The sequence below is a fragment of the Solanum lycopersicum genome, chromosome 2 (genome assembly GCF_036512215.1).
Source record: "Solanum lycopersicum chromosome 2, SLM_r2.1".
In the NCBI taxonomy this organism is placed as follows: Eukaryota; Viridiplantae; Streptophyta; class Magnoliopsida; order Solanales; family Solanaceae; genus Solanum; species Solanum lycopersicum.
Window position 1 is genome coordinate 53,801,876 of NC_090801.1, and position 15,578 is coordinate 53,817,453.

The following is a 15,578-nucleotide window of genomic DNA, read 5'->3' on the forward strand; positions in this document are numbered from 1 at the left end:
TCACGGAGACTTCAGTGAAAATCCATTCTCTGAACTTTGCGACGACCTGCAGGACGGACCGTCGCAGGCACGACGGCCCGTCACAGGTTGCGCAAATCCCAGGCAGAATCGGATTTCCTTACACGTTTTAAGGGACGTTTTTGGACTATTCTTTCCTTAATTATAGATTTCGTGGATTTATATTAATAACTCAAATTCTTGGGGGTTAAAAGAGGTAACCCTAAGTTAGTGGGGTATTATTGCCATCTTTTATTCTTAATTATATGTTAATTTGGGGTAAAAGAAAGATGGTTTTGAATAAGAAAAGAGAAAAGAAAAGCGAGAGATAGATTGATCGATTGAGAGAGAGAGAGTCGAACGAGGAAGAAGAATATCAAAGCTTGGGAGATTGCTTGTTGATTCCAATTCTTCGGTGGAGGTAGGTTATGGTTTCTCTTACGATATTCGTAGTAAACTCTTAATAGAGAATGATATGTATTGATAATATTGTAAACCCTGCTATGTGCTTAATTGTATGCTTGCATGAATGTAATTATATAATTGTGATTATATAAGCATGATGAAGTTATTGAATCCCAAATCTTGCAAAATCTTAATCTCTTTGTTAATAATGAGGCCTTGGTATAAAAGAAGGCGTGATGAACTAAAATAATGGGATTGATGATGCCTTGGTAAGAAAGAAGGCTTGATGAATTGATGGAAGGAGATTAGGGGATCGAGTGTCACGAACCGACACGTAGAATTAGGGGATCGGGTGTCACGAACCGACACGTAGAATTAGGGGATCGGGTGTCACGAGGCCAACACGTAGTATTAGGGGATCGGGTGTCACGAACCGACACGTAGTATTAGGGGATCGGGTGTCACGAACCGACACGTAGTATTAGGGGATCGGGTGTCATGAACCGACACATAGATTTAGGGGATCGGGTGTCACGAACCGACACATAGATTTAGGGGATCAGGTGTCACGAACCGACACATAGATTTAGGGGATCGGAGTGTCATGTACCGACACAAGAGGATTAATGAATATTGAGGGAGCGGAGTGTCACGTACCGACACAAGAGAAATAAAGATAATGAATCTTGAGAGATGTTAATATACTCAATCTAATGAACATGATTCCCAAATGAGTATGGTATCGAGGCTTGAGCCCTCATGGATGAACTTGATGGTACTTATTGATGATTATAATACTTGTTGTTGCTACATGTTGAGTTTTATAGTTGATTTACGATAATATCGATATATATACTGTTCCCTATTTTGAGTTGGCCGATGATATCTACTCAGTACCCGTGTTTTGTACTGACCCCTACTTTTATGTTTTTCTTCTTGTTATTTGTGGAGTGCAGCAAACGTGCCGTCATCTTCGACTCAACAGTAACTCAAGCCAGTCTTCGTCACACCGGATCTTCAGGGTGAGCTAACGCTTCTAGCTTGGACTGGATCTTCTCCTTCGCGTCGTGATGCCTTGAACTTCCGGCATGGACTAGCTTCTTATGTATTTTTAGCTTCTTAGAAACTCTTAGAATTAGTAGTTTAAAGTAGATGTTCTTGTGATGATGACTTCCAGATTCTGGGGATAATGATAAGTTTTTAAGTTATAGAAGTTGATTATTTATGAGTTTAAGTCTTCCGCATTACTTTCTGTTTATATTATATTGAAATGTTAAGGTTTAGATTGGTTGGTTCGCTCACATAGGAGGGTAAGTGTGGGTGCCAGTCGCAACCCGGTTTGAGTCGTGACAAATACTTTTGGTATTTTTATTTTTATATTTCTATTTTATATTTTTATATATTAGAAGAGTGAGTTTCAAACATGTCAATTTATTGACATTAAATGTAAAGTTTGAGGTATAATAATCTTTTAATTATTTTTAAATGGCCAAATACATAAACAAATTCCTAAACTTGTTGGGTTTTTTTCTCAGTACCTCAACTATGCCATTTTTCAATTGAATCATTGAACCACCCATAATTTGTTTCTTTAAAACACTGCGGTTTGATTTTGATAAGCTTTTCTATTGTAAATGTCTTCAATTGTGTTCGAATTGTAATAATTTTGATTGAAGGAATGAAGACAACCCGTGTTAGTCTCATTTGTTTTCTAATGTGTTCAAATGACTTAAGTAAAACACAATTGTTCTCAAATATTTTCACTATCAATTGGACTAATGATTTATAGAACAACATATGTATCCTCTATCAATACCTCTCACAAATCTCGTTCCATATCAGACAACGATTTTTGTTTAAAGGGAATAAATTATGGGGGTTCAATGATTCAATAAGAAAATGACGTAGATAAGATACCGGAGGGAAAAAATCCAACAAGTTTAGTTTGGTTATACATTTGGCCTTTTTAAATATAATTTTGCTTAGGAAGAGTGTTTTTTGTGCTTTGCTATTTGGACCATACAAACAACTTCAGAAAAAGGTCCATGCTTTCTTAAAATATTACAGTATATGCCAATGGGACCCATATTGACACGTATGGAGTGATTGAAATTTATCTTTCATTTTCCGTTGTGTATCCTTCTTTTTTTAAAAAAGAATAATTGAGTTTGTGATTTCTTTTTTCCTTTTAAAATACTTTGGATATGAATTGCCGCATCCTTATCAGCTTCTTAATTTTTATTACAATGGTATATTTTTATTTTGTTATATTTGAATTTGACGATTTTACTAAGAAAATAATAATTAATTATTTAATATAATTATTTTATCATATTAATTTTATAAATTATTTTTTATTATTAGGTTTTGAAAAATAATTTAAGAATAAGTAATTAATAAATAAATATAAAAAACAATTATTTTTTTTAATATGTTAAAGATTACAAATAAAAAGTATTACTGAAGTAGTAATGTAAAAATGAATAGGGGAGAATATTTGACGAAACCAAGGATAACTTTTTTCTCTTATAGTGCATATAAATATGTGAAATTGGTCAAAGACCTTTTGCATTTTTTTTTCCGGATATTGCATTTGAGTTCGTAAAGTTGAGATTTTATTTGTATAATGAATAATTTTTTTTTTGAATTAAGTTTTATGGGGTTATTGTCATTCTTGAAGGGTCAAAAATTCATTGTGTTTGTGTGTCTCTCTCGTTGATAGAATATGTGCGAGATTATAGTAGCTCAAAAGATTATCTAACAACTAATAAAAAATTGAGTTAGGATTACTTCCTTTTAAGTATCAAATTGAATCGAATTATTTCTAATATGAGATTTGCATAAAAAAATGGGTAAATGATTTGTGGAGTCTTGTAAGAATAAAGATTGAGCACTTATTAAAAAATCAATAAATTATATTTTAGTAACAATTAAGGTGGAGCTATAAATAAAAGAGTAAGATTATGATGTATAAAATATTGACCAAATAAGATATTTAACATCTAATTATTTTTAAATTAAAAAAATGAAAGTTTTATTATAATTGAAAAATAATATTATATAAAACAAGTAAGATAATAATTCACACTCTTTTTCAATGGAAGATTTGTGTCTTTATTCTTGAGAGAGGATTAATTGTTATTAAATAAATTTTTTATATTATTTACTGTACTTTTAAATAATCAAATATTTAAACTTTAAAGTTTAGTTAAAACATCAATGGATAATATACATTTTTATTAAATATCAAAATTATGCATAATTTTATTCTAATAATAATTATAATAATTTTAATTTAAATAAATATTGAGCTCATGCTGATACGGTCAATTTCCCTTCATTTATTTATACTTTTCAGTAATAGTTTCTACTTTAATAACCAACTAATATCCTATTTTATAATAGATGTTTGGCATAACAAGTACAATATATCATAAATGATACATTGAAGGAAGGTGTACAATCAGAGATGGCTCAAATTAATTGGGGGATTAAAACAAAATTTTAATATGAGATCTAAAATATAAATAAATTTTTTATACATTTTTATTTAAAATCTATTTTTCTTACACTATTTCGATTTATTAGTATTTAATATTGTATTTTCAATAATTGATTTTAGGTAATAATTTATCAACTCGGCATTGAAAACATCTTTTCAGCGAGATAATTATTATATAAATTGTTAACATAATTTTAAATGTAATAAGTTGACAAATTTTAAATAAAGATAAGAGTTAATTTGAACCATAGAATCTAATTTAAGAAGTTGATGACTTGGTATACACCATTTTAATATGCTTGTTATAATGTTTGAAACTAAAATTTAAAAAGAAATAAAAAGAATTTGTAATTCACTTAATTTGTTCAACATTTTTCTCTACTAATTCTTATTTTTAACAAAATATAAATGATGTTAAAGTGAATAAAATAATATATTTCTTTTATCATAATTATTTATTTTTTAAATAAAAATTTAACACATAATTTATTTTTGATAATATTTAAGATCCCCAAAATTTGAGGTCTATGGCATAAGCCTTATTTTATAAAGGCAAGAGCCGGCCGTGTACAATATATTGAAGGTTGGCCAAAATCATACATACATACATACATACATATATATATATATATATATATATATATATATATATATATATATATATATATAGCTAGATAATAATAAAAAAAGTGACGTGACATCTCTCAATTGCCTAGAATCTTATTTTTTTCGTAGTTTTTTGAGTTTTTTCATCCATTTTTTTCCATTAATAAATTTATTAAATGATTAAAAATAATTAATCATATTCATTACATATAATTATATTATATGAAAGGTAAAAAAAAAACTCCAGCTATTTGAATTCTCTAGTTAAATAACATCTCTTCACTTCCTTCTACTTAATTCTTATGATTTAAATAATCTATAAATAACAGTCATGTGTGGCGCATATTAATTTATATTTTCTCCAACTTCATATTGTTAGTAATTTTTTTTCATCTTTATGAAGATTATAGATATATTTTTAAAAATTTCTTCTTGTGTTACAATAGTCAAACAAAAGTTTATCAAGATGAAGAAGAAAGTTTGAAGGCGGTGTAAGATTCGTTCAAGACGATGATAAAGAATTAATTTGTTGCAGGCTATCAAAATAAAGAAGAAATTTAATGGCGGTGGAAGATCTATCAAGAGTTGATCAGATTATAATTCGAAAAAGTAGAAGTTTCAAAAATTTACAAATATGTAAATGCACTTATTGTTGTTTATATAATTTTTCAACTAATTATTTATCCATCAAGATATGTACCTTTCAAGAATAAAATTATATTACAAAGCATATTTTTTGTATCAAGGGCAACATGATCTTCAACTGAGTATTTTGTTGCTTAATTTTTTTTAAAAATATTTTCATCATACAAACTTTTGTCTTTTGAATATACTATTCATAATATATATATATATATATATATATATATATATATATATATATAACATGTTAATATGACATTATTTCTCGATCAAGATTCCATCATCTGTTGTAGAGTTTTTATCGTTTCTTTTCATTCTGATTTAGATGATATAACACCTTTTTTTCTTTTGTGAAATTTGAATTGACTAAAAAAAAAGATGAAATTCTCTTCATTAAGTTTTTATTTTGTAATTGTTAATAGTTGTGTAAAATTAGTTTTTATATATGATTGTTGGATTCAATTTTCACAAAACATATAATTCTTTTAATTTAATGAAATTTTTCAGAACGAGCCAAGTTTATTCTACCAATATCCAATTATAATGAACATATTTTCTTAAGTTAAGAAATGCTAAAAGTAGAAAAGTAATTATACTTAGAGAAAATTGATATTTGTTAATTTAGTTGATTATGAAACTGAAAAAATGAGTTAACTCTCTTCATTAATTAGTTTGTTTGATAATTAAAAAATTATAATATTTATTACATCTTATAAATTACAAAAACCTCCATCTATTTATATTTTTTACTTAAATAGCATATCTCTTCAACTCCTTTTTATAATTCTCTTCATTACCTCTTCATTTAGTTTTTCCAAAATTAGTATAACGACTTTAAATTTTAATCTATCATTTGCCTATTAGCTATTCAAGGTTATATGTAGAACATTTTCGCGGATGCATTTTTTTTATTTATTTATGGTTGTATGCTTTTGTTAAAGACATACCCTAACTTAGTGTTTTAAAAAAATAGGGAAATACTAATATATTGCGTTGTTCTTTTTATTAGTTGGTTGATCCATCTCATGACTTACAAAATTTTTTATTTATATTTTTAACTTAAATAACATGTCTCCTCCACTTCCTTTTACCTTCTTTCTTTCTCTCTTTTTAAGAACGCATATACATCCCGTATTAAAAAGTTATTTCTTTTATACTTATTTGACATTGTAAATGAGGAGCAAAAATGAATTTTTTTTAACATCTCTCTTAAACTTTGAACAATTCGTTTGTTGTAAACTATTAAAAATGGTTTAAAAATTCACTTATTTTGAAATAGAGGGAGTGTATATTATTTATTAAGACTCAAGATTTTTAAAGTTTGTAGTAAAATAATGAAATATATGTTTCTATTTTCTAACTTTTTAGTAATTAAATAAAACGATCACAATGAAATATATGAAATCCACGCTAAAATGAATTGAACTACTATTTTTGTGAAATATATTGAGTTATAAATATAAACTTTTTCTTATTTGTGTGAAGACGAAAAAGTATTATAAATGATTTCAATATAATATAAAAACAGACAATAGCAAATAAAAATGACGATATAATTTTTTACCGACTTGTTTGTTGAAACATTAATATTGCTTCTCAAATTTTATTATTACGATTTTATATATTAACCTTTTATTTGATTAGAAAATAGTTAGTCATTCTTTTTTTTTTATTATTATTGACATGCTTTTTGTTATTTTTCATATTTTAACCTGCACAAAAACAAAGACTTTTAAAAAGTATTTCATACCTAACAAGTATGATTTTTGTTAAATAAATCATATTGAGGAATGATTTAAAAAAAGGCCTAAGTTCAGTAGTTCCTCATATAGACTAAGCATCCTTTCTTTAAAAAATGTGGAGAATGAATTATTTACTTTTCATTTGATGATTAATGGTAATTTATAAGAAAATTTTATCTTAAAAATAGTTATTATGATTGCGTGAAGCGCGACCATGTTAACTAGTTTAATGTATAATAGACGTTTGGCCTAAGTTCATAAACACTCTCTTTGCGAAATATTGTTCCAAAATAATGGAAAAGTGACCATTTTATTCAATTTTTTTTCCTTTACCATTGTATTCCTTCACTCAGGGCCGAGCCATCCATGTGATGGGAGTTGTGACCAAAAAAAAAAGTAACTGTAATATTAAAAGGTAGAATACATAAATATGACTTTTAATTTAATTTTGATGGATAAATATGTTTTTTTATTTTGAGTGTGTATAAGTAAATATTTAAATTTGTATAAAATTGAACAAATAGACAAACGTGTCTTACATAACATAATACACGTAGCCCGTTGAATACCATATAGGATATGTAATTCCCACATAGAGTGCCATAGAGACAGAATGTGTCTATTTTCTCAATTTTATACAACTTTAAAGATGTGCTTATGTACATTCAAAGTTATACAACTTTAAAGATGTACTCATTTTTAATATTATGCCATGCACGTTAAAAAGACGCCAATAATAATTCAGTAAATAGGATAAGGAAATTTTTAGAATTTTCACTGAGAATTTTAGTTCACAAAGTATTAGTCAATATACTAATGGAAGGATTTTTGTAACTTAGCTACTTGATCAATTTAATTTGCTAAAATTTAATGCATAAATTAAGTACATACGATAGACAATACAATATAAAGCGTAGCACATAATTTTGGTCAAAATTATTTGCTTGGTAGGCTTGTAGCAAAAATAGAGTTTAGGGCCTGTTGATATAGTTTTTGACTTTTGCTTTTTGAGAAAAAAATTTATAAGTTAGAATTTTTAACTGATAACTTTTAATTTTAAAATAAATACTTTTTAATTTTATTTTGATATTCAAAGCTATTTAAAAATTATTTTAATTTAAAAATATCTAAAATAAATCAATTCAAACGGACGTTTATTTCCTTCTTCATGCTGTATTTTTTAAAGGAACACTTTCTTGGTGGACAATCCAGCTTTTCATATCTTTATTAACTTATTCGATACTAGAAGAAATAAATCCAAAAAATTGGAAAAAAGTACCCACCACCCAATCGAGTGTATGAAAATCTTAGGATTATTTTGCATATATATCCTATTCTTGTCTTGCTTATTATTTATTTTCCATTTTAATTTGTTTGATCGATTTTGATTTCATATAAATTTTTAAAAATAATTTTTTAAAAAAATAATTTTGATCTTTAATTTAAAATATGTCAAATGTATTCAAATACATTTTAATCTTGTGATCGTAAATAATGTAGAAATTTAAAAATTAAAAAGCTAATTAAAAAGTAACAAAATATTTATATTAAAACCGACTAAACAAAAGTAAACTAACAAATTAAAATAAAGAGTACTCAATTCAATTACTTTTCATATGTCATATCCAAGTGTATGAAATCTTTGATCAAATATTATTTACTGGAGATTTTATCATCTAAACTTGTTAACTATATTCGTATCTTTATATAAAACACTATAAAATGTCGAATAGGATTTATAATTAAAAAAGTAAAGTTATAAACCAAACTTCAAATTTAGTGAATTTTAATTGCAGCAGACATTATAATGGAAAAATTAAATTGTTGATATTTCATCAAAAAATCGTCGTCATACGTTCTGAGTTGGCATCTCGATGTAGAAAATGGACGGTCCTAAGCGTGGTACACCCCTTTGCAAGACACAAATCTACGGTCGAGATCACCCTTCGTGATAGCACACCGTTCAAAAAGAGACCAAAAAAATTAGGGCATTGCAAGCATTTATATACACAAAAAACACACTGCAGCTCTACAACAACTAGAGCTTCCTTTCATTTCTCTTCTTCTTCTTACTCAGAATTTGAGCTTCAATCATGGGGAAGGGTCCTGGACTTTACACTGAAATCGGAAAGAAGGCTCGAGGTACTTCTCTCTCTATTTATATTTTCTGTTGATTTCTCATGATTAAACAGGTATTTGTGTGTATTTATCAAAATGATTGTGTTGTGTTATTGATTTAGAGTTTTTTTTTTGTTTATGAGATAAAATGCAGTGTTGATTTGGTTTTTGTGTTTTTGACTGTTTCCGTTGTTTTGAATAATCAGATCTGTTGTACAAGGACTACCAGAGTGACCACAAGTTCTCTATCACTACCTACTCTCCCACCGGAGTTGTGAGTTTCTCCTCTGATTTCACGCCGATCTGTTTATTTTTGCTGATTTAACTCCTTTGATTTATACTGTTATTTATGCATCTTTGTGTATTCTGTAATTCATCGATTATTGCTGTTCATTTGTAACTATTGCACGAATTGTTATCTCATACTTCATATAATTATTACATTTCGACTTCAGAAACAGAAATTTGATCTACTTGTATGTTTTATCTAAACTTGGACATTAGATTTGTGGATGGTTTAATGCATATAGAAGTCGTCACAGTTGGTTCCATTGGTATAGTTGTTATGAATGCAACTTATGATGTATTTACCTGTTTCATATGCTTGTTCAGCTTTTAGATTGGGGATTTAACCTAATTTTAATGGCTTGACAGGAAGTTAATTATGACAATTATTTGTTTCCGGCTTTACCATTTTTGTAATAGCACAAATGTTTTTGATTTTTTAGGGTACTGCCCTGTGATTACTTGTATAAATTTCTGCTGTAGTGTTTCTTGTTGTCTGGCTGTTAAAATTGGTTTGTAAGATAATCTTCCATGTCCTTCTGCAGGTTATTACTTCATCAGGATCGAAGAAAGGTGATCTGTTTTTGGCTGATGTTAACACTCAGCTGAAGAACAAGAATGTTACAACAGACATTAAAGTAGACACAAACTCCAATGTGAGTACTGCAATATGCTCGTTTATCATTTTGTAATTTACTCACTTGTGCATACTGCATTCTCCTATTTTTTCTTTGCATTTTGATTTTTTCCTTTATTTTGTTTGTCAACTTCTTGGACACTGAGAAGCTTGCCCCTTGAGACTGGGTCCTTTGTTTTGAATTGCCCTTTCCTTTCCCAAGTGGAACTCCTTCTTGCCTTCAACTGTGCCAAACTCCACTTCTGCTGTTGCGAGGTGGAATGATTCATTCAACCTTGGTATTGGTAACGAAAAAATTGGTCTCTAGCAGTTTGGACGTTAGGTTCATTGACTAGAGTATATGCAGAACAGTATTTGATAAATTGTATATTAGCTTTCACATACTGTTTCATTCTTCACTAGTTAGATGTATCATTTAAGCATAATATATTTGTATTTTTCTTCTTGCCATATGCATTATAACAAAGTAGTTGATCTGACTTATTGTTGTATTTATGCTAGCTTTTCACCACCATTACCGTTGATGAAGCTGCTCCTGGGTTGAAGACAATTTTAAGCTTCAGAGTTCCTGACCAAAGGTCTGGAAAGGTAAATAGCAATATCATATTGCATCAAATGTGTCTATTAGAATAAGAAAATGTCAAATTGTGTGCTACTTCTGCTTGTTCTAATTTTGTATTGGTCTTGACAGTTGGAAGTTCAATATCTGCATGACTATGCTGGGATATGCACTAGCGTAGGGTTGACAGCAAACCCTATTGTTAACTTTTCTGGTGTAGTGGGTACCAACATTGTTGCTCTTGGAACTGATGTATCCTTTGACACCAAGACTGGAGATTTCACCAAATGCAATGCTGGTTTGAGCTTCACAAATGCCGACCTTGTTGCTTCTTTGAATCTGTGAGTGGTGTACCTTACTTTAGCATGTGTTCACTTGAAATTCAATATGTTATATATCAAGTTAGGCATTCAAGTTATATGTTAGTTTTTTGATGTGCATGCTCTATGACAACTCAGGAATAACAAGGGAGACAATCTGACTGCATCATACTACCACACAGTGAGCCCTCTTACAAGTACCGCTGTTGGGGCTGAGGTGAATCACAGCTTCTCTACCAATGAGAACATCATCACCGTGGGTACTCAGCACCGATTGGATCCTTTGACCAGTGTGAAGGCAAGGATTAACAACTTTGGCAAGGCCAGTGCTCTGCTTCAACATGAGTGGCGTCCGAAGTCCCTTTTCACAGTTTCAGGAGAAGTGGACACTAAATCTGTTGACAAGGGTGCCAAGTTTGGACTTGCTTTGGCTCTCAAGCCATAGGTTTTTCATCTTTAATCCATAGACATGAGGCAATTACTGCAATTTGAAGACTTGTTCTGTAGTGTTTTTTGCACTGTAAAAATAAATCTAGGTGGTTGCTTGAACCTATGCATCCTTGTTCTAAGTTCGTACATTCTTATTCACCCTTTTTGAAAATGATGGGTGGTGTCCTTATATTGATTCTATAACCTTGAGAGGCTAAGCTTGAGATTTTATCATAATCAACAGCCAATTTTTCAATACTTTGGTCCATGTTTACAGCTTAGAAACTGTTGAGACTTTCATATAATGGCCTGGTCGGTTAAATAAAGATCATACAATGCTATATGCTGTTCTGGATTCTGCTTAGCAATTGATGTTTACAATGCACTAAGAAGATAAGGCAATACCTCAGGAAAAATGTGTTCAGTTTTATTTTTCTCTGGGTGCCATTCTAAGCGTTGCAGTTGTGTTTGATTGTATCATTGTGTATGCTGAAAACTGAGTGGTATTAGGAGCTTGCATATGTATTATAGCCAAAGGAGGCGCAAGTTTGTAGCTTACACAAGATGCTCACTAGAGTGAAAAATCACTTTTTATGGCATGTAGTAATATGTCAATGAAACAATACATAGAACCGACTATAAGACGACAAACCTTCGACTTATATAGTTGCATGTGATCACATTAGCAACTAACATATATGTAGAGAACAATAGTGGCCATCATAATCAAATCAAGAAATATTACTTACAAAACAGAATCACACGACAGACTGTGAAACAAATTTATAAAAGATTTTGTTGCTCGACAGCTGAACCCTGGAGTAATCCTTGTCGAATCTGCCCTGCAATGTCACTCACAGCACCAGGTCCATGTGGGATAAAGACTGCTGAGGATTTGGAGCTGGCACCAATTTCCTTCATGGTGTCAAAATACTGAGTAATGAGGACCATGTCCACGACGTCCTTGGCAGTAGTTCCAGGTACATTTACCGAAAATCCAAGAACACTGTCCCTTAAACCATCAACAATGGCCTGGCGTTGTCTAGCAACCCCTAGTCCTGCCAGGTACTTTGCCTCAGCATCACCTTCAGCTCGTTTTATCTGGACAATTTTGTCAGCTTCTGCTTTCTCATTGGCGGCTACTCTCAACCTTGCAGCTGACACAGTTGGATGTAAACCAACAGTTAGGTTAAAGCATTAAGAATTACTTGTGACCAGCTAGATTCTGGATAAATTGAAATGAATTGCTTGACAGAGTCCAATGTAGCAACAGAATCTAGCCATAATGGAATTTATTCTCCTAACAAGGAAATCTTTTGTGAGAACCACTAGAGAAGAACATTTTTGAAAATAGAATCCTGATGCACTTTAGGGGCTACTGAAACCTATGAGGTAGGGTCAATACGAATAACGAAAGACTAAGCTTGCTCACGCTCTCATGTTTCACATGAGAATATGAGCAAACTTGAGACACACATAAGCTAAGTATGTAAGAATATATGTATTTTAGTCATCCCCAAGTCATTTTTTTATGGTCTTGTTGTATATATCACCATCCATCCATAATTCTGAAACAGCTATCTTTGTAGGTTCACAGACCTGATCACACCTAATTTTATCGGTAAGTCATTTATAAATCACCATAGAACTTTCCCATGAGATGAATTACTGCTATTAGATAGACAGAAATGAGGTGTTGCCAGCATTGGACTAACTAAAGAGAGGTTATACATGATACCTGCATTGATTTCATTCATAGCTCGCTTAACATGTTCATCTGGCTCTATATCAACTATAAGTGTCTGAACAATCTCATACCCGTAAGCAGACATTGCCTACATATCATACAAAGGAAGATGAGTACAATAATCATCATTGCTTGTCACTTGTATAGCACCGTATATGATGGGAATGAATTACCTTTTCAAGTTCATCCTCCACTGCTTTAGCAATTTGATTCTTCTGCTCAAACACATCATCCAGATTTAGCTTTGGAACACTCGCCCTGATTACTGTACAGTCATGAGAGATATCATTATTTGGGAGGAAATAATAAGTTCAAAAAAGAACATCAAACATTGTGCTCATGCAATTGCAGTGCGCTGAAACTTTAGATATAACCATTTTTTATGTTGCGTCATGAGAAAAAAAGAATCTAAGAGATTCATCTATTCATACCATCGAACACATAGGCTTGGATCTGGGATCGAGTATTACTAAGCTTGTAAAAAGCATCAGTAGCTTTATCAGCCAGAGCACGGTATTGTATAGAAGCAACAACAGTTAAAAATACATTGTCCTGCACGACAAATGAAATGTTTTATCAGTTAAATCATGACAAAGGAAAAGGTCATGCTGTAGATTACTGTCATTGAGCACAGTGAGATATCCCCTATTAGATTATCATGATTTATTATGGTGGTTTACATGTCGTCCTTTCATTTGATTGAAAATCAGAACGTAGATGTCCACAAAGGTTCACAAGGACAAACAAAAACGCGTGCTACAAGTACAGTCTAGCAAAAACTATTTTCAATTCTGTGGCCATATCAATTATCTGGACATAATCTACTGGATCCAAGTTAAGTGAATTAGTTGGTTGAGCTCTTGAACACCGCTTCACGCCAGCAAATATGATGCAGGACAGCAGGAGAAAGATATGACACGACAAGCACAAGGCTTTTTATAGTAGTAGAACCCCCCTCCATCCTTCAACCATTAGGTTGCAGGGTTCAAAAGCCGAAACAAGGATATAATCAAGACAAGACAAATTTATAACATAACATCATCTTTGCGCTAATAGTTTCAATAATCTGTTACCTTTTGTTTTGTTAGGGTAAATCTCACACCCCCCACAATCATCTACCTAAGAGCCAACAATGGCCTTTCGCAACTTAGTTCACGAACTTTCAACCACATAGTTTAACAGTATTTTCCATCATGTTTTAATATGAATTAATCATCAACAACAACTTAAGGGAAAGAGTTGATTCAAGCATATGCCATTATGAGTTGAAACATTTAAGGTTTTTCACATTGAACCCATTAGATTTTTCAAGTAATGACTTCATATCTACTATTTCTTGCAATTTTAATGAATTTTTTTACATATATTTACACTTACACATTAAAACTAGTGGTTCATATGAACCAAGTAACTAAGAGTAGCATCGATCCCTGGGTTGCAGAGTGGAGAACTTCCTCTCCATTTTATGATTACCAAACTAATGAAATGTCATAGATCTAGTTGGAAAAAACAAGCAGCTGTCAAAACAAGCTAACACCTTTGATAATAAAACTCCATCAACATCGAGAGTTTACGCCAAATCACATACATTTACGCACCTTTGACTTGGTTTCACAGCGTACATCAAGCTGCTGCAGCCTTAAAGTTAGGTAACCAGCTACCTGGCTCCCAATACACCATGGCAAGAAATGACATCCAGGCTCAAGCACATCATCAAACTTGCCAAATCTCTCCTTAATAGCTACTGTGGATTGGTCAACTTGTACACAGCAGAACAGATTCCCCATTGTCTCTGTTCCCCCCAACAATTCAAACACAACAGGCAAAAAATTCAAGATTTTAAAACACAGAGAAATAAAAGACCAATCTTTCCTTTTTAAACAATAAAAGAACAACCAATTATCCTATGCCACATACAAGCAGCACTGTATATGGTATCTTGAACTATAAGAATCAAAAAGGGCAAGTTTTTCCTTTCTACTTTTTAAGATAATAACGAAATTACAAAAGTTATGATAAAATTTGGCACCAAACATAATTGGGTATTATTGAATAAGGTAATTTTTTCAAGAATAGAAGATTGAATTTCCAAGATTATTAGGATGAGACATACCTTTTGATTATTATTTTGCAGATATCAGCGGAGAGAGACACGAGGTGTGGGGGTTAAATATGGGTTAATGTGCTTAGGAGAGTGAAAATATATAATTTACACAAACTATAATAGCATAAACAAAATTATATTCGAAAGCTATGTGAAGCATAAAAAATCATTATTAATACTTTGTAAAAAAAAAAAAGAAAATGACGAGGATTACAGTATGATTGATCAATATTTAGAGCCAGTTCGGCATTGATCTAAAAACTAGTTATTTGCTAGACGTGTTTTTCTAAAATAGTTTTTCTGAAAAGTGATAAAAATAATAATAATAATTGATGTTTGATCAATTCATTTGAAAAATGACGAATCAAGATTACTTTTGAGAGTCAAATTACGAAAATGACAAGTATCATATTAAAATTATTTTATAAATAAATAAAATATTAATATAATATTAACATGATGATTTAAATATATTTAATTATATC

General features: G+C 30.7%; 2 protein-coding genes across 3 annotated transcripts; one reads left to right on the forward strand and one right to left on the reverse strand.

The window, feature by feature from the left end:
• The first annotated feature begins 8,643 nt into the window (after window positions 1–8,643).
• Window positions 8,644–11,498, forward strand: LOC101264394 (mitochondrial outer membrane protein porin of 34 kDa). The gene is made up of 6 exons (XM_004233301.4): window positions 8,644–9,036; window positions 9,219–9,286; window positions 9,843–9,953; window positions 10,436–10,522; window positions 10,626–10,834; window positions 10,952–11,498. Exons 1-6 carry the CDS (start codon window positions 8,988–8,990, stop codon window positions 11,256–11,258), a joined length of 831 nt encoding a protein of 276 aa, XP_004233349.1. The 5' UTR covers window positions 8,644–8,987; the 3' UTR covers window positions 11,259–11,498.
• A 248-nt stretch (window positions 11,499–11,746) lies between these two features.
• LOC101263869 (hypersensitive-induced response protein 1) lies at window positions 11,747–15,356 on the reverse strand. Of its 2 annotated transcripts, XM_004233300.5 has the most exons (6): window positions 15,103–15,356; window positions 14,588–14,781; window positions 13,421–13,541; window positions 13,163–13,254; window positions 12,981–13,077; window positions 11,747–12,399 (listed from the first exon to the last, which is right to left on the reverse strand). In XM_004233300.5, the coding sequence occupies exons 2-6, from the start codon at window positions 14,774–14,776 to the stop codon at window positions 12,026–12,028; spliced, it is 873 nt and encodes a 290-aa protein (XP_004233348.1). In that variant the 5' UTR covers window positions 14,777–14,781; window positions 15,103–15,356; the 3' UTR covers window positions 11,747–12,025. The 2 variants fall into 2 exon arrangements, with proteins under 2 accessions (XP_004233348.1, XP_069149569.1); XM_069293468.1 differs by lacking the exon at window positions 15,103–15,356 and having other exon boundaries at window positions 14,588–15,100.
• Between the last annotated feature and the right edge of the window lie 222 nt (window positions 15,357–15,578).